The 18,723-nt window shown below is 41.9% G+C and overlaps 1 protein-coding gene across 1 annotated transcript in view; it reads left to right on the forward strand.

The window, feature by feature from the left end:
• The first annotated feature begins 5,657 nt into the window (after window positions 1–5,657).
• The window catches only part of LOC124244934 (stimulated by retinoic acid gene 6 protein-like), a 34,353-nt gene continuing 21,287 nt past the window's right edge, over window positions 5,658–18,723 (forward strand). Inside the window, exons 1-3 of the mRNA XM_046672023.1 lie at window positions 5,658–5,761; window positions 6,763–6,796; window positions 16,128–16,285. Coding sequence (XP_046527979.1) covers window positions 5,658–5,761; window positions 6,763–6,796; window positions 16,128–16,285 — 296 coding nt within the window. The remainder of the gene's footprint in view (window positions 5,762–6,762; window positions 6,797–16,127; window positions 16,286–18,723) is intronic.

Genomic DNA, 18,723 nt, shown 5'->3' on the forward strand with positions numbered 1-18,723 from the left:
TGCCCTCCTCCCCCGCCTCCTTCCCCTCTGGTAACCACCAATCCAATCTCTGTTTCTATGTGTTTGTTTGTCATTGTTTGTGTCTTGTACTTATGAGTGAGATCATATGGTATTTGACTTTCTCCCTCTGACTTATTTCACTTAGTATAGTACCCTCAAGGTCCACCCATGTCACAAATGGCCGGATTTTCATCATTCCTTATGGCTGAGTAGTATTCCGTTGTGCATATATACCACATCTTCTTGATCCATTCGTCCCTTGATGGGCACCTAGGTTGCTTCCAAGTCTGGCTATTGTGAATGATGCTGCAGTGAACGTAGAGGTGCATGTATCTTTATGCTTTTCTGTTTTCAAGTTCTTTGGATAAATGCCCAGCAGTGGAATAGCTGGGTCATATGGTAGACCTATTCGTAATTTTCTGAGGAAACTCCATACTGTTTTCCATAATGGCTGCACCAGTTTTCACTCCCACCAGCAGTGTACAAGGGTTCCCTTCTCTCTACACCCTCTCCAACACTTGTTGTCTCCTGTCTTGTTAATTATAGCCATTCTGACCAGAGTGAGGTGATACCTCATTGTAGTTTTGATTTGTATTTCCCTGATAGCTAATGATGTTGAGCATCTTTTCATATGCTATTGGCCATCCATATATCTTCTTTGGAGAAATCTCTGTTCAGATCTTTTGCCCATTTTTTAATTGAGTTGTTGGTTTTTTAGTTCTTTGAGACATATGAGTTCTTTGTATATTTTGGATATTAACCCCTTTTCTGACATATGGTTTGCAAATATGTTCTCTCAATTGTTAAGTTGTCTTTTTGTTTTGTTGATGGTTTCCTTTGCTGTGCAGAAGCTTTTTAGTTTGATGTAGTCCCATTTGTTTATTTTTTCTGCTGTTTCCTTTGCCCCATCAGACAAGGTATTTGAAAAAATGCTGCTAAGACCCATGTCAAAGAGCATACTGCCTATGTTTTCTTCTAGAACTTTCATGGTTTCAGGTCTTACATTCAAGTCTTTAATCCATTTTGAGTTAATTTTTGTGCGTGGTGTAAGATAATGGTCTACTTTCATTCTTTTGCATGTGGCTGTCTAATTTTCCCAACACCACTTATTGAAGAGACTCTCCTTTCTCCATTGTATGCTCTTGGCTCCCTTGTCGAAAATTAGCTGTCCATAGATGTGTGGGTTTATTTCTGGGCTCTCGAGTCTGTTCCATTGATCTGTGTGTCTGTTTTTGTGCCAGTACCATGCTGTTTTTGTTATTATATGTTTGTAGTATATTTTGAAATCAGAGCGTGTGATAGCTCCAGTTTTATTCTTGTTCCTCAGGATTCGCTTGGCTATTCAGGGTCTTTTGTTGTTCCATATAAATTTTAGGATTCTTTGTTCTTTTTCTGTGAAAAATGTTGCTGGAACTTTGATAGGGATTGCATTGAATCTATAGATTGCTTTAGGAAGTATGGTCATTTCAACTATGTTAATTCTTCCAATCCGAGAGCACACAATCTCTTTCCCTTTCTTTGTGTCTTCTTCAATTTCTTTCAACAATGTTTTATAGTTTTCAGTGTACAGATCTTTCACCTCTTCAGTTAAGTTTATTCCTAGGTATTTTATTCTTTTTGTTGCAATTGTAAATGGGATTGTATTCTTCACTTCTCCTTCTGCTACTTCGTTGTTAGTGTGTAGAAACACAACTGATTTTTGGATGTTGATTTTGTATCCTGCAAATTGACTGTATTCATTTATTATTTCTAAAAGTTTTTTAGTGGATTCTTTGAGATTTTCTGTATATAAAATATGTTGTCTACAAATAGTGACAGTTTCACTTCTTCTTTTCCTATTTGGATCCCTTTTATTTCTTTTTCTTGCCTGATTGCTCTGGGTAGGACTTCCAATTCTATGTTAAATAAGAGTGGTGACAGTGGGCATCCTTGTCTGGTTCCTGTTCTTAGAGGGATAGCTTTCAGGTTTTCCCCATTGAGTATGATGTTGACTGTGGGTTTGTCATATATGGCCTTTATTGTGTTGAGGTATATTCCTTCTATATCCATTTTATTTAGAGTTTTTATCATAAACGGATGCTGTATCTTGTCAAATGCTTTCTCTGCATCTATTGAGATGATCATGTGGTTTTCATTCTTCATTTTGTTAATGTGGTGTATCACATTGATTGATTTGTGGATGTTGAACCATCCTTGCACCCCTGGAATAAAACTCATTTAATCATGATGTGTGATTTTTAAAATGTATTATTGCATTCAGTTTGCTAGTATTTTGTTGAGGATTTTTGCATCGATGTTCATCAGTGATATTGGCCTGTAATTTTCTTTTTTTGTGTTCTCCTTGTCTGGTTTTGGTATCAGGGTAATGTTGGCCTCATAGAATGAGTTAGGAAGCCTCCCCTCCTCTTCAATTTTTAGAAGAGTTTGAGAAGGATAGATATTAAGTCTTCTTTGAATGTTTTGTAGAATTCACCAGTGAAACCATCTGGTCCTGGACTTTTATTTTTGGGGAGGTTTTTGATTACTCTTTTGATCTCCTTACTGGTGATTGGTCTATTCAAATTCTCTACTTCTTGCTTCAGTTTTGGAAGGTTATATGATTCTAAGAATTTATCCATTTCTTCTAGATTATTCAATTTGTTGGTGTATAGCTTTCCATAGATTCTCTTATAATCTTTTGTATTTCTGAGGTATCCATTGTAATTTCTCCTCTTTCATTTCTGATTTTATGTATTTGAGCCGTCTCTCTTTTATTCTTGGTGAGTCTAGCTAAAGGTTTGTCAGTTTTGTTTAGTTTTTCAAAGAACTAGCTCTTGGTTTCATTAATCTTTTATATTGTTTTTTTAGTCTCTATTTTTTAAATTTCTGCTCTGATTTGTATTATTTCCTTTCTTATACTGATTTGGGGCTTTGTTTGTTCTTCTTTTTCCAGTTCATTTAGTTTCATTGTTAGATTGTTTATTTGGGATTTTTCTTGTTTGTCGAGGTAGGCCTGAATTGCTAGAAACTTCCCTCTGAGAACCAGTTTTGCTATATCGCATAGATTTGGGCATGTCGTATTTTCATTTTCATTTGTCTCTAGGTATTTTTTGATTTCTCCTTTGATTTCTTCATTGACCCAGTTGTTGTTCTGTAGCATTTTGTTTAATCTCCACATTTTTGTGGCTTTTCTGATTTTATTCCTATAGTTGATTTCTAGTTTCATACGTTTGTGGTCAGAAAAGATGCTTGGTATTATTTTGATCTTCTTAAATTTATTGAGACTTGCTTTGTGTCCTAATATGTGAGCAGTCCTGGAGAATGTTCCATGTGCATTTGAAAAGAATGTGTATTCTGTGTGTTTTGGATGGAATGTTCTGTATATATCTACTAAGTCCATCTGGTCTAATGTGTCATTTAAGGCCAATGTTTCCTCATTGATCTTCTGTTTGGATAATCTATCCTTTGGTGTCAGTGGAGTGTGAAAGTCCCCTACTATTATTGTGTTACTGTTTATTTCTCCTTTTATGTCTGTTAATAATTGCTTTATGTATTTAAGTGCTCCTGTGTTGGGTGCATAGATATATTTCTTCTTGGATTGTTCCCTTTATCATTATGTAGTGCCCTTCTTTGTTTCTTGTTACAGTTTTTGTTTTAAAGTCTATTTTGTCTGATAGAAGTATTGCTACCCGCCACTTTCTTTTCTTTGCCATTTACATGGAGTATCTTTTTCCATCCTTTCACTTTCAGTTTGTGAGTGTCTTTAGGTCTGAAGTGTGTCTCTTATCTGCAGCATATATATAGGAAGTTACCTTGCAAGAGATCTTTTTATCCTCAAGACCTAAGCCACCCACCTCTTGTGGCCACTCACAATTGGCATCAGAGCTCCACATGCTTGAGCAGGACAAGTACAAAGCCTGATCTTGGAAGATATAACTGCTGTACCAAAAGAATGGCAAGATTTTGCTAAATCACATTGCAGTAAATTGGGGGATATGTGCAAGAGTGGATTCTAAGGTGTGAGACCAAGGAGGACAGAATACAATACAACTCTGTATTGAGTTGAATTTATTGATACAGGTGCATTTACCTGAGATTCTGGGTTTAATGTGTTGGTTTGTGCAGCTGGAAGTGACTCTACATTTTATTTAGCTGTTTAAGTGAAACTGAGACTCAGTGATGACCTACAGTTAGTCATGTCGAGAGGCCAGTACCTTCCTAGTGTGTTGTGAAGGGAGGAATCAAAAGCCTTAGGGGAGATGTTGGGGTAGATTTATTATGGACAATCTGCACACCCACCCACCCACTACTTTCCGCACAGAGGCCCAGAGGACGTTCCCTTCCCTATGACATTAGGAAATTTGTCTGTGACAGAGCACAAGTATCCTTGAAGAGGTCTCTGGTTGGCCACATATGACGATGAGAGTTGCCATCATTGAGATGGACTCCCCAAGTCCACTGGGGATGATGGGATCCCAGAACAGCAGAGGCCAAGTGGCAGCATGTAACCACCAAACACATAGTAGGGCACAGGTACCATGATGGGCAGTAGGGTGAAGTGCACATGACAATGTTTTGACCCACAGGGACCTTTGGCATTAGCTAGTTGTCAACAACATTCCTAGGAATGAAATAGCATCCTACTAAAATGTTACTGGCTCTGTACAGTGGGACAAACTCCAGGTCTGGTGTCCAAAAGCTGATTTGAATCCCCTCAGTGGAGAGCCAAGGTCTCTTATCCAGTTTTCAGACCTAGTCTAGAAGAGGAGCCCGGGTACCCTTGAAGAAGGACTCTGTACAAATTCTTTAATCCTCCTGTAAGGCTCCCTAGAGGGACCTCCAGCCATTGACTAGAGTGGTCCACTGTAGCCCACAGTCAGAGGGGCTTACAGCAATCATGGCTCACATTCAAATCACAGTGAACCCCCTGGTTATTTCCTCAGGTCCCAAATAGAACAGACACATTTGGCAATGGCAGAACCCCGGTGTCCATTCTGTGACCCATGGAGTAAGGAGCAGAGCCAAGTGGGAGACCCTGGAACTTCCTTTCCTATCAGGAGAGTTAAACAGCTGCCATCAGTTTCCTCATAAATAATTGAAAGAGAAGTCACCTTGCCAAAGGCAGGATTCATTTTCTTAGAAGACAGCATGTCCTAGTCTCACGTGAGGAAAGCATTTGCCTCCTTTCAACATGCCTTTGGCCATTCTCCTTTCAAAGTAATAAAGTGTCTTTATTGTGCTAAGGAGCATTTGCTCCTTTCCAGGGCCAGTGTCCACGTGAAAATATAGTAGTTTTCTTTTATCTCAAATGTCTCCTCTGTTGGGGAGAGATGGTTCTCTGTTCATCTTGCTACATCACATCCCTAATTGGTGGATTCATTGATTCATTCCTCATTCAGAAGCTCCCAGAGGGCCTATGACTGCATGTCAGGCTGTGCAGGGGGTGGGGGTGGGGGTGGGACACAGATGAGTAAGCCAGGCATGGTGAGCTCAATACAGCGGCCTCAGTGAGACAGGTAGGGAGAAATTTCAGTTCAGTAAACTGTGCTATAGAAAAGTGCTGGGGGAAAACTGTCAAGGAGGCTTTCTGGAAAAGGTATGCCCTAAACTGAATCTTGGAGAGCCCGTAGGTGATCTCTGGAAGGAGGGCAAAGAGAGGGAACTGTGTATCCGAAGGCATGAAGACCAGAGAGAACATGGTACAGTCAGGAGCGAGCAGAAAGCACAGCCCAGCTGCAGTGCTGCGTGCAGATGTGGAAGGATGCGAGGAGAGGCCCAAGAGGTCAGTGAGGGCTAGACCACTGGCCTGGCCCAGCCAGCTGAAGAGCTTGGAAATGTGGAATCCAGACTTGGCCCTGGGAGCTCAGGCCTGTATTGCTGTCTGACAGGCTGACACTGTAACGGTGGAGGGGAAGGGGACAGCGTAGACCCACTGGGGATCCAGAGGACACGTCTTTGAGGAAAGTCCTTCTAGGTTCTTAGTTTGTCCCTCCAGCATCCTTTCCCAGGGCATCCACCAAAATGCAAGGTTTGCGTTGTGGCCACCTGTGCACATTGCCACCTTGTGAACAATGTAGGGATTACAGATCTAGCAATGACATTGTCCTCATGCATTAGTTCAATATATATTTCCTACTAATTCAAATGAGCCAAAGTGCTGGGGTAAGGCACTCTGGGTCGGGAGGAGAGAATGGAAATGCATGCAGATAGTCACCAAATGCTCAGAGCTGTGAGTCTGCCTGAAGCACTGGGGTCAGTGAGAGAGATCAGGGAAGGTTTTACAGAGGTGACACCTGAGCTGGGTCAGGTGGGGAGAAAGGGTCTTTTGAGACCACCCATGACATCCTCACTTTCTAGAGGGGTGACTGCAGCACAGGATAGGATGGGACTTGCTCAAAGTCCCAGAGCCCTTCAGGGAAGAGCTGGGGTGAGGACTAGGTGTCTGGGTGTCCTAGCTAGGGATTCCTTTTTCTCTGCATGGTTGGCCTTCAGTTTAAATGGGTCCCCCTCCTGGCGCTCTGGAAATGGCCTTTGCAGAGTCTGATCTGCTGCTCCTCATGGTGCCTGAGCAGCCACATCCCAGCAATTTGTCCCAGCTTGCCTTCTGGTGCAGTACTCTCTTCCCTCACTCTGCATTCCATCTGTGATCATTTGAAAAGCACCAGAACCCGCCCCAAGGAGGATACCATGCTTAAGCCAGGATCGTGGCCAACCTGGGAAGAGGGCACAAGCTGTGTCCCTAGAGCATCATCCTCAGGGACTAGCCTCCTTCTTGGTGCACAGGTACTTCGTGAATATTTGTGACATGAATGGATGGGTGAGGGCAGGAGAGGTGGATGGCACATGACAGTCAGTCCAGATCTCCTGTGGACTTAGCTCTTGGCAAGAGGTCTCCAGTAAAGTGCTATAGGGCTCTGTTCTAGTCAGTATTTTTTTAAATTGAGTTCATAATAGTTTACATCAATGTGAAATTTCAGTTGTACATTATTTCTTGACTGTTACCACATAAGTGCTCCCCTTCACCCCCTGTGATCACCCCCCACCTCCCTTCCCCTGGTAACCACTGGACTGTTCTCTTTGTCCATGTGTTTGTTCATATTCCACATATGAGTGAAATCATCTGGTGTTTGTCTTTTCTCAGTCTGGTTTATTTCACTTAGCATCATTCCCTCCAGGTCCATCCATGTTGTTGCAAATGGGATGATTTTTGTCTTTTTTATGGCTGAGTAGTATTCCATTGTGTATATATATATACACACCACATCTTCTTTATGCAATCATTGGTCAATGGGCACTTGGGTTGCTTCCATGTCTTGGCTATTGTGAATAGCGCTGCAATGAACATAGGGGTGCATGTATTACTTTGGATTGTTGATTTCAAATTGTTTGGGTAGATACCCGGTAGAGCGATAGCTGGGTCATATGGCAGTTCTATTTTAGTTTTTTGAGGACTCTCCATACTGTTTTCCATAGTAGCTGCACCATTTTGCATTCCCACCAGCAGTGTATAAGACATTACTGAAAGAATTAGATAATGATGTAAAGAGATGGAAAGAGATTCCATGCACATGGATTGAAAGACTAAACATAGTTAAAATGTCCATACTACCCACACTCCCTTCTCTCCACACCCTCTCCAACATTTGTTATTTTTAGTCTTAGTGATTATAGCCATTTTAACAGGTGTAAGTTGGTATCCTTGATTTGCATTTCCCTGATGATTAGTGATGTTGAACATCTTTTCATGTGTTTATTGGCCATCTGTATATATTCTTTGGAAAAATGTCTGTTCATATTCTCTGCCCATTTTTTTGATTGGGCTGTTTGTTTTTTTTTGTTGTTCAGTTGTGTGAGTTCCTTATATATTATGAAGATTAACCCCTTGTCAGATATATGATTTGCAAATATTTTCTCTCAATTCTTGGGTTGTCTCTTTGTTTTGATCCTACTTTCTTTTGTCTTGTGGAAGCTCTTTAGTCTGATGAAGTCCTACTTGTTTATTTTTTCTTTTGTTTTCCTTGACTGATAAGACATGGTATTCAAAAAGATCCTTTTAAGTTCAGTGTCAAAGAGTTTACTACCTGTATTATCTTCCAGGAGTTTTATGGTTTCAGGACTTATCTTCAAGTCTTTGATCCATTTTGAGTTAATTTTTGTGTATGGCACGAGATAATGATCTACTTTCATTCTTTTGCATGTGGCTGTCCAGTTTTCCCAACACCATTTATTGAAGAGACTATCTTTTCTCCTTTGTATGTTCTTGGCACCTCTGTCAAAGATTAACTGTCTGTAGATGTGTGGTTTTATTTCCGGGCTTCTGATTTTGTTCCATTGATCTGCGTGCCTGTTTTTGTACCAGTACCATACTGTTTTGATCACTATGGCTTTGTAGTACATTTTGAAGTCAGGGATTGTGATGCCTCCAGCTTTGTTCTTTTTTCTCAGTATTGCTTTTGCAATTTGGGCTCTTTGGTTGCCCCATATGAATTTTAGGATTCTTTGTTCTATTTCCGTGAAGAATCATTGGGATTCTGATTGGGATTGCATTGAATCTGTAGATTGCTTTGGGTAGTATGGACATTTTAACTATGTTTAGTCTTTCAATCCATGTGCATGGAATCTCTTTCCATCTCTTTACATCATTGTCTATTTCTTTCAGTAATGTCTTATACTTTTCATTGTATACGTCCCTCATCTCCTTGGTTAAATTTATTCCTAGGTACTTTATTCTTTTAGTTCTGATTGTAAATGGAATTGTATTCTTGAGTTCTCTTTCTGTAAGTTTGTTATTAGAGTATAGAAATGCAACTGATTTCTGTAGGTTCATTTTGTACCCCGTAACTTTACTGTAGTTGTTAATTATTTCTAATAGTTTTCCAATGGATTCTTTAGGGTTTTCTATATATAAGATCATGTCATCTGCAAGCAGCAAGAGTTTCACTTCTTCACTCCCTATTTGGATTCATTTTATTCCTTTCTGTTGCCTAATTCCTCTGGCCAAAACCCCCAGTACGATGTTGAGTAAGAGTGGTGATAGTGGGCATCCTTTTCTTGTTCCTGTTCTTAGGGGAATGGCATTCAGTTTTTGCCCTTTGAGTATGATGTTGGCTGTGGGTTTGTTATATATGGCCTTTATTATGTTGAGGTAATTTCCTTCTATCCCCATTTTAAGGATTTTTATCATAAATGGCTGTTGGATCTTGTCAAATGCTTTCTCTGAATCTATTGAGATGATCATGTGGTTTTTATTCCTCAGTTTGTTGATGTGGTGTATCACATTGATTGATTTGTGGATGTTAAACCATCCCTGTGTCCCTGGTATAAATCCCACTTGATCATGATGTATGATCCTTTTGATGTATTTCTGTATTTGGGTTGCCAATATTTTGTTGAGGATTTTTGCATCTATGTTCGTCAGCAATATTGGCCTGTAGTTTTCCTTTTTTGTGTTGTCCTTATCAGGCTTTGGTATCAGACTGATGTTGGCCTCGTAAAATGTGTTAGTAAGTGTTCCATCTTCCCTAATTTTTTGGAATAGCTTGAGAAGGATAGGTATTAAATCCTCTCCAAAGGTTTGGTAGAATTCCCCAGGAAAGCTGTCTGGTCCTGGGCTTTTATTCTTTGGGATGCTTTTGATTACTGTTTCAATCTCTTTCCTTGTGATTGGTATATTCAGATTATCTGTTTATTCTTGATTAGCTTTGGGAGGTAGTAAGAGTCTAAGAATTTACCCATTTCCTCTAGATTGTCCATTTTGTTGGCATATAGTTTTTCATAGTATTCTCTTATAATCCGCTGTATTTCTGTGGTATTTGTTGATATTTCTCCTCTTTCATGTCTAATTTTATTTATCTGAGCTTTCTCTCTTTTTTTCTTTGTAAGTCTGGCTAGGGGTTTGTCAATTTTATTTATCTTCTCAAAGAACCAGCTCTTTGTTTGATCCTTTCCACTGCCTTTTTTGTTTCAATAGCATTTATTTCTGCTCTGATTTTTTACTATTTCTCTCTTTATGCTGACTTGGAGCTTTGTTTGTTCTTTTTCTAATTCAGTTAGGTGTTATTTTAGGTTGCTTATGTGGATTTTTTCTTGTTTGATAAGGTGAGCCTGTATTGCAATGAATTTCCCTCTTAATATGGTTTTTGCTGCATCCTGTATGAGTTGGTATGATATGTTATCATTTTCATTTGTCTCCAGATATTTTTTTATTTCTCCTTTGATTTCTTCAATGATCCATTGCTTGTTCAATAGCATGTTGTTTAGTCTCCATATCTTTGTCCCTTTCTCAGCTTTTTTCTTGTAATTAATTTCTAGCTTTATAGCATTGTGATCAGGTATGGTCTATCCTTGAGAATGCTCCGTGCGCACTTGAGAAGAATGTGTATTCTGCTGTTTTTGGATGGAGTGTTCTGTATATGTCTATTAAGTCCAACTGGTTTACCTTTTCATTTAATTCTACTGTTTCCTTGTTGATTTTCTGTCTGGATGATCTATCCATTGATGTGAGTGGAGTGTTGAGGTCCCCTACTATTATTGTGTCATTATTAATATCTTCTTCTAGGTTTGTTAATAGTTGCTTTATGAACTTTGGTCCTCCTCTGTTGGGTGCATATATATTTATAAGTGTTATTTCTTTTTGATGGAATGTCCCTGTGATCATTATATACTGCCCCTCTTTGTCTCTCTTTACCTGTCTTATCTTGAAGTCTCTTTTGTCTGATATAAGTATTGCGACACCTGCTTTCTTTTGTTTGCCATTAGCTTGGAGTATCATCTTCCACCCCTTCACTCGGAGCCTGTGTTTGTCATTGGAGCTGAGATGTGTTTCCTGGAGGCAGCATCCTGTTGGGTCTTGTTCTTTAATGCATCTTGCCACTCTGTGTCTTTTGATTGAAGTATGTAGTTTTGTATATTGTGTTTCTTTGTTTCATCCTTATTTATTATTTGTGACTCTGTTCTGATTTTTTGTTTAGTGGTTATCATGAGATTTGTATTCAGAATCTCATGTATAAGTTAGTCCATTTTCTGTCTTATTTCCTCAGTCTAAACTGATTCAGTCCCTTTCCTCTTCCCCTCCTAAGTTGTTTTTCTCACATCTTATTCCATCTTGTGTTGTGAGTTTGTGGTTAAAAGGTCAAGATTATCTTTGTTTTTGGTGTTTTCCTGCCCTTTATATTTATTTAATGCCATACTTGAGTATTTGCTATCGTATTCTGATTCTGTCTACCTATTTATCTCCCTACTCCATGCTTTGTAACTCCTTTTTTTTTTTTCAGGTATGAAGGCCTTCTTGAGGATTTCTTGATTGTCTCATGGCTACAAACTCCCTTAGCTTTTGTTTGTCTGGGAAAGTTTTTATTTCTCCATCACATCTGAAGGATATTTTTGCCGGATAGAGTATTCTTGGCTGAAAACATTTGTCTTTAAAAGATTTGAATATGTCATTCCATTCTCTCCTAGCCTGTAAGGTTTCTGCAGAGAAATCCACTGAAAGCCTGATAGGGGTTCCTTTATAGGTTATTTTCTTCTGCCTTGCTGCCCTGAGTATTCTTTCTTTGTCATTCATTTTTGCCAGTTCTACTACTATATGCCTTGCAGTAGGTCTTTTTACATTGACATATCCAGGAGATCTGGAAGCCTCTTCCACACAGATTTGCCTCTCTTTCCCCAGGTTTGGGAAGTTCTCCGCTATTATTTCTTTGAACAAGCTTTCTGCTCTATTCTACTTCTCTTCTCCTTCTTGAATACCTATAATTCTTATGTTGCATTTCCTCATTGAGTCGGATATTTCTTGGAGACTTTCTTCATTTCTTTTTAGTATTAGTTATCTCTCCTCCTCTGTCTGAAGCATTTCAACATGTCTATCTTTGATTATGCTGATATGCTCCTCTGTGATATCCACTTGAGTGTTCATGGAATCTGTATTTTGTTTTATTTCTTCCATTGTGTATTTCATCTCTAATATTTCTGATTGATTCTTCTTTATAGTTTCAATCTCTTTTTTGAAGTAGTTCTAGAACTTGTTGAATTGTTTGTTTACTTTCTCTTTTACCCCATTGAGTTTTTTGATGATAGCTATTTTGAATTCAAGATTACATATTTCTGTGTCCTCAGGGCTGATTTCTGGGTACTTGTCATTTTCTCTCTGGTCTGGAGATCTAATATAATGTTTGATATTGCTAGAGGGCGTGGCTCTTGTTTTCTAGCATCCCGGTATTATTTGGTTGCAGTTACCTCCTATCGCCACTGGGTGGGGGTTGAGAGCTGTGTATTCTGAGCCCTCTGCGTCAGCCCAGATCCCAGGCGCTAGAGCTGCACTGAGCGGGTGGGTGGAGGGGAACTTTCTCCTCTGTGCTCTTGAGGTTTTCTCACTCTGCTCTCGCTATCTGCTCTCCTGGGGTGTTGGCTTGATGAGGTCACCCCCTGCACAAGCTCTCATCCTGGTAGAGGGCTTCCCTCTAGGCTGCCTGAGCCCTCTGGGATCCTTGATGTTCCTGCGAGTGAACATCCCCTCCCTTGTTCCTTCTCTCATGGAACCCCTTGTGGTCCCAGATCTCAGTCTTTAGGGGAAGAAGCCAAGTTTTCTCTTACCCCGTTCTGCCTCCTCCAAGGGCGGCTCCAGCCTCTCCACCTTCTGTTGTATGGCTGCGTGGATCTGTCTGACGTTATCTGTGTTGTGTGTAGATGTCCTCTGTTGGAGTATGAATTATTTTTGTTGTATGGTGGAGAGGACAGATTACTGGGAAAGCTCACTCTGCCATGATGCTGATGTCACTCTATATGCAGTATTTTTATCAATAACCTGGATGCCCCAAATCTTCAGACAGGAATTACTGGACATTGGATTGAAGAAGCAATATTCAAAAAGGTTTGCATAGATTCAAATGGTAGAGAGAAATCAAATGTTGAAAAGTTCCACAGATACATGTCAAGTTCTCCATTTAGATTCAACACTAAAATGAGGAAGCATGAGAGAGGGGAAGTGAAATCTATCAAAGAGTGTGGCCTCCAGGTTCCGAGAGGCTGTGTCTGGAGCATGGTAGCCACTTAGAAATGGGTCCTTACTACTGTGGATGAAATTTCCCGGAAGTTAAGCATTTTAGAACAAATGTCTTAGCTTTTCTTCCACTTTAAGGTGGCTGCCCTCCCAGTCCTCCCCAGGGCAGTCAGGAGAAATTCAATAATGGCTCTTCCTGAGTGGTGTGAAGAGAGCAGTTGTAGAATTGTGAGGGAGACCACCATGATAATCCAAGAATTAAAAATATTCCTTTGAAGCCTGGGCAATGGAGCCAGGAAGCACCTGGCAGATGGGCACTCCTGGAAGAGATTGCATCTCCTTGTGCCTGGAAGAAGAGATTTGCAGTCCTTTTCTTGGCACAATGTGGCATGGATGCACCAAGAACTGCTTATTCCAAGGAAAGTGAGGGCCTGGTTTCAGAAAAAACATGTTTACAGTATTTCTTTGTTTTTAGGCATACAGGAAGAGACTTATGTTGTACCCCATCTTCATATTTCTCTGTCTTTTTCATTCCTCTTTCATTATTTTCACTTTTGAGAACAAGCATTTGTGGGGCCTCCTTGTCTCCCATATGATGTGCTGAATCAGATCTAGTCATGGCTTCCAAGCCACTGTGATCCAGCAGGGAGCTAAGGCTCGGACACAGTTAACTGTGGCATGACTGTGTACTTCACATCCCAGTCAGCACATGGTGGACAGCAGGTGCCCACAATAGCTAACATTCATTGAGTGCTTACTGTATGTCAGGCGGCCTCCTAAGCATTGTATGCATATCAGGTAATTTCAACCTCACATGTCCATGAAGTAGGTGTCATTTATCTCAGGTAAAACTGAGGATCAGAGAGGTTAACAATGTAACTTGCCCAAAATTACACAACTAGTAAATGGTGGAATTGGCCCCAAAGTCCACACTCTGAACCACTGCCCCAGACTACCTCTCCATCATTGTTCATTCTTGAATGAACAAATAAAGAAGACCTACATATGTACCATAAAAGAGATGTAGACCAAGCCAAGAGAAATAAGACTATACCATGACGATCAGAAGACACTTTATACCAGATGTTATGCTTGAGGTAGGACTTAATGACCAAAAACAAGGGAGATGAGCAGAAGTAGGAGGAGGTGTTGTAGGGAGGAGGAAAGGGATCCAAGTGGACAAGCACAAATGGCCTGAATCTGTCAGTTATGGTACCTGTTCGCTGCCTCCATGACCCCCTCCTGCTCCACCACAGCTCATTACATCAAGGGTATAATGGGCTTAACTGTGTCCCATCAAAATCCATATGTTGAAGCCCCATCCCCAGTACCTTAGAATGTGACTGTATTTGGAGGCCGGGCCTTTAAAGAGGTAATTCAGTTAAAATGAGGCCTCTAGGGTGGGCCCTAATCAAATCTGACTGGTGTTCTTCTAGGAAGAGGTGATTAGGACACAGAGAGAGACACCAGGGATGCACGTGCACAGAGGAAAGGCCACATGTGGACACAGCGAGAAGGCAGCCCTCTGCAAACCAAGGAGAGAGGCTTTAGGAGAATCAAATCTGCTGACACCTTGATCTTGTACTTCCAGCTTCCAGAATTGTGAGGAAATAAATGTCTGCTGTTTAAGACCCCCAGTGTGTGGTATTTTGTTATGGAAGTCCAAGAAAACAAGGGGTGTGTGATTGAGCCAAAAACACAAAGGCATAGACTGGCCTGTGACCTACCTGGGGTAAAAGATAAACTGGGACAGATCTTTTCTCTTAGCAATTAGAGCTGGAGGAAACCCTGGGAAGGGGCCAGTGATCAATGGATATAGAAGTTGAAAGGATACCATGAACTAGAGTCAGGACAGTGGTGAGTTGAAGCCACGAGAGAGCAGAAACCATACGGAAACAAAGGGGCTGAGAGAACAGCTTAAAGAAAAAGTGCCCAGAGGGAGAGAGACGAGAAAGAGAGACCCCTTGGCCACAAGAGGGAGGAGGCATTCCCAAGAGCAGCTCCAGTTTCCAACACTTTCCCAGACTGGGTCCCAGCTCTTGCAGAGCAGTGATAGGAAACCCTGTTAACTTAGGCAATTTGAGTGGATCTCTGTTTCTTGTTCCCTAAAGATCCAGAGTAGCATGAAAGGCTATGTTTAGGGATGAATAAGCAACTTTAAAATACCTATAGATGTGTGCAGGAAGCCAGTGGGGGATTAGGCTGGAAGAAAGGGTTGAAGCAATCTCTTGGGAGGCTTGTCAGGAGTGCGGACCATGGGAGGATGCTTGGCAAGGGCATGACAAGTCTGAGGTGAGCTTGGGGAGATGTGTGTATGCACTGAGCATGGAGACTGGAGGCTGCAGGCTGTTAGAGAGCTCTTGGGATAGTCCAGGCAGGAGGTGAAGAGGGCTGGATCTGTGGCTATAGCAGCGTGAATGGAGAAGGTGTATTGATTAAGGACTAGCTGCTGTAACAAACTCCAAAGTATATAATGGCTCTAACATAGTAGAAGTTTGTTCCTTATTCACGTAAAGCCTCAAACAGCTATTCCTAGTCTGAAGCGTTGATCAGGGACCCAGGCTCCTTCCATGTTGTGGCTCCACCCTTCTAAACACCAACCCACGCAGGCAGAAGGGAACAGAGGAAGTGAAGAAGACATAACCACGTCCTGAGCCCTCAGGCACAAAGGTGAAGGGATGGATTTAGACTCCAAGGGACATTCTGGTAACTGGGAAATCTTATCTTATCATAAAAAAACATGAACATGGGCAGTGTTCAGTTTTGAACTTGTTTCCTGCCTCTTCTCCCTGCAAATGGGCGACCTTGTTTCCAAGGGGAATCTTGAAGTCAGTGGTCCTAGTTTCCTAGTTTATTGCCTTGAGGCAGAGTCCTAGTTTATTGCCTGTAACGCTTTTTATAGCCACTCAAAGAGGCCTCAGCTGCTGGGCAAAGCTCAGACAGCTCAGGGGGCCAGTGCCCACAGCAGGGGCCAAAAAGAGACAGCAAGAGCCCGGGAGAGAGGAAATTGAAAGGAAGTGCCTGTATCTGCAGCATGAGAAGGGGAGGAAGAACAGAAGAATAGCCAGCAGTGTTCTAAAACGAGGAAGAAGTCCACCCACTTGCTTTCGTATCTCTGGTAAATATTTGACTGAATGTTTGCCTTTTCTCTGAGTTTTTTGGTGCTGTGAAGAGAACTGGGCAGAATACCAGAATATCAGAAGCAGTCATAACCAAGACGCCAGAGAAGCCCGAAGAACAATCCAGAGAAGCAGATTGCTCACTGGGGCTGAGGCGGTGCTTTTCCACTGAGATGCTTTCCACAAACGGAAGGTGAGTTATAAGAATCAGGTTAAAGACAAGACGAGCTGGACAACCACGGCTTCCTGGCAGCTGTCCTCTCTGAGGTTGGTGATTAAAGAAACTGGGAGAAAGGCATGGTTTAGCTAATTAGTAGGCAGGCATGCACGGAGGAAGGAGCCACAGATGGGTTCCTGGGTCAGTGAACAGATTTCCATTCATCTTCAGTTTGGAGCCACAGAGTGGAGTGGGAAGAGCCCAGATGTGGTGTTAGAGGACCTGGGTTTGACACCTGGCTCTGTAATTTCTGACAAATCTTAAAGCCTTAGTTTCCTCATTTACAAATCAAGTATAATAACCCCTGTCCTACCTAACCCACAAGTTTGTGAAGATCAGATGAAGCAAGAATGTGAAAGGACTTTGAGATGCTGCCCAGATGTCAGAAAGTAAGAATTCTCACTCAGCAGTCAGCCCTGTGGCCGAGTTGTTAAGTCCACGCGCTCCACTTCAGCAGCCCAGGGTTTTGCTAGTTCGGATCCTGGATGCAGACATGGCACTGCTCATCAAGGCTGTGCTGAGGCGGTGTCCCACATAGAGGAACTAGAAGGACGTACAACTATGTACTGGGGGGCTTTGGGGAGAAGAAGAAAAAAAAGATTGGCAACAGTTGTTAGCTCAGGTGCCAATCTTTAAAAAAAAAGTGTTCTCACTCTAAATGTTTAAGATCTAAGAACTGAAAAGTCTACTAAAAAATATACAACAAATAGAACCATCACTTTCTGGTGTCCTAGTGTATCTGTTTAGCTTGTCAGGGATGCTACAGAGGATTAAAGAGAGAAAAGGACTTAGGGGAACACAGATGGGTGTAATGAGAGTCACTTGGAAAAGGAGCTCCCTGGAGTCCCAGGCTCGGGGCAAGAGGGAGAAAGCCTGAGAGCAGTGGATGGAAAAGGACATGTGACAGGAAATAGACCAGAGGGTGGCTTGAAGGACAGGTGGACAGAGAGGGGAGCCAGCTGGGTGGGTGGGGGAACATGAGAGAGTGGGTCTCTTTCTCCCCTCTCTCCAGCTGGGCTCCTTGGGCTGGGAGGGAACTGTTAAGAGGGAGCAGGGAGTGATGTGGACTTTTAGGAAGGTCCCTCTGGTCGCAGGGTGGAGAGCGGATTGGGGAGGTAATGCTGGAAGTAGGAGACCTGGTGGGCCTCAACTTCCTGAGGGAGGTTCCCGTGGGATTTAAAAGACATTCCCTGAGCCTCTCTGTGCCAGGCACTAAGCTAGACTTGGGGATCAGAGATGAGTCAGTCACAGCCCGGAAGGTCAGGGACTTCCAGGAGCTGGGAGGAGCCATGTGAGCCAACAGCTGGGGCTGGGAGGATGGTGACAGACAGGAGAGCCTGGCTCCCAGCCTCACCTCCTCCTGGGAAAGTTACAAAACCTCTCCTGGCTTCAGTTCCTCATTTTGAAAAGGAGATAACAATCCACATCACAAGATTCTTATAAAGATTAAATTAGATAATATAAAATAGCAGAGTGCCTAGGACATAGTGACCCACAGTAAAGTAACATCAATTGGTGAAAGCTTTTATTACTGTAGAGCAATAATGTCAGGACCAAGGGAAGCCAAAGGATTGTGGGAGCACTGAGACACCTCCCGCCCTGGCAGGTGATCCACATGGGGTGTTGGAGAAAGGAGTGGGGAATACAGACAATCCGTGTTCCAGACGTACCTGTGGTATAGCACTCCTCAGATCGGCCCTCATAGCTGTTTATTTTCAAGTTTTTATTTATTTATTTTTTAAAGATTTTATTTTTCCTTTTTCTCCCCAAAGCTCCCCAGTACATAGTTGTATATATTTTAGTTGTGAGTCTTTCTAGTTGTGTTATGTGGGATGCCACCTCAGCATGGCCTAATGAGCAGTGCCATGTCCGTGCTCAGGACTTGAACCAGTGAAACCCTGGGCTGCCAAAACGGAGCGCACGAACTTTACCACTCGGCCACAGGGCCGGCCCCTCAACTTTTTACATTAATGAACGACTTGTAACTTTTACCTGATCACAGAGCAAACCTTGCGTGTTTTCACTTTTTGCTGATGTCATGGACATCCTCCCTTCAGAATGGTGTTTCGTTGCTTTGGGACAATGTTCTGTCTTTTCCCTGATTACAAAAGCAGCCCATTCATTCATTCGTTCACCACATGTGTATTGCTGTCTCCCTTGTGTCAAGCATTGTTCTAAGCACTGGGGATAGACACACAGTTGTGGAGCAGTATGTCTCTATGTACTGCACTTGGAAAATCTAGAAACATCATAAAGAAAAAGGTAGTAGAATGATCTCTAATCCCACCACCCAGAGAGAACCACTATTCACAACTTGGGATCGTATTGTTTTATATTCCCCACCCCCCCCGGGGACTTAACAGTAGATCATAAACACGTTTCCAAGCCACCATCTTTGGAGAATGAACTTCTCC

This window comes from Equus quagga, chromosome 1 (assembly GCF_021613505.1).
Source record: "Equus quagga isolate Etosha38 chromosome 1, UCLA_HA_Equagga_1.0, whole genome shotgun sequence".
NCBI lineage: Eukaryota > Metazoa > Chordata > Mammalia > Perissodactyla > Equidae > Equus > Equus quagga.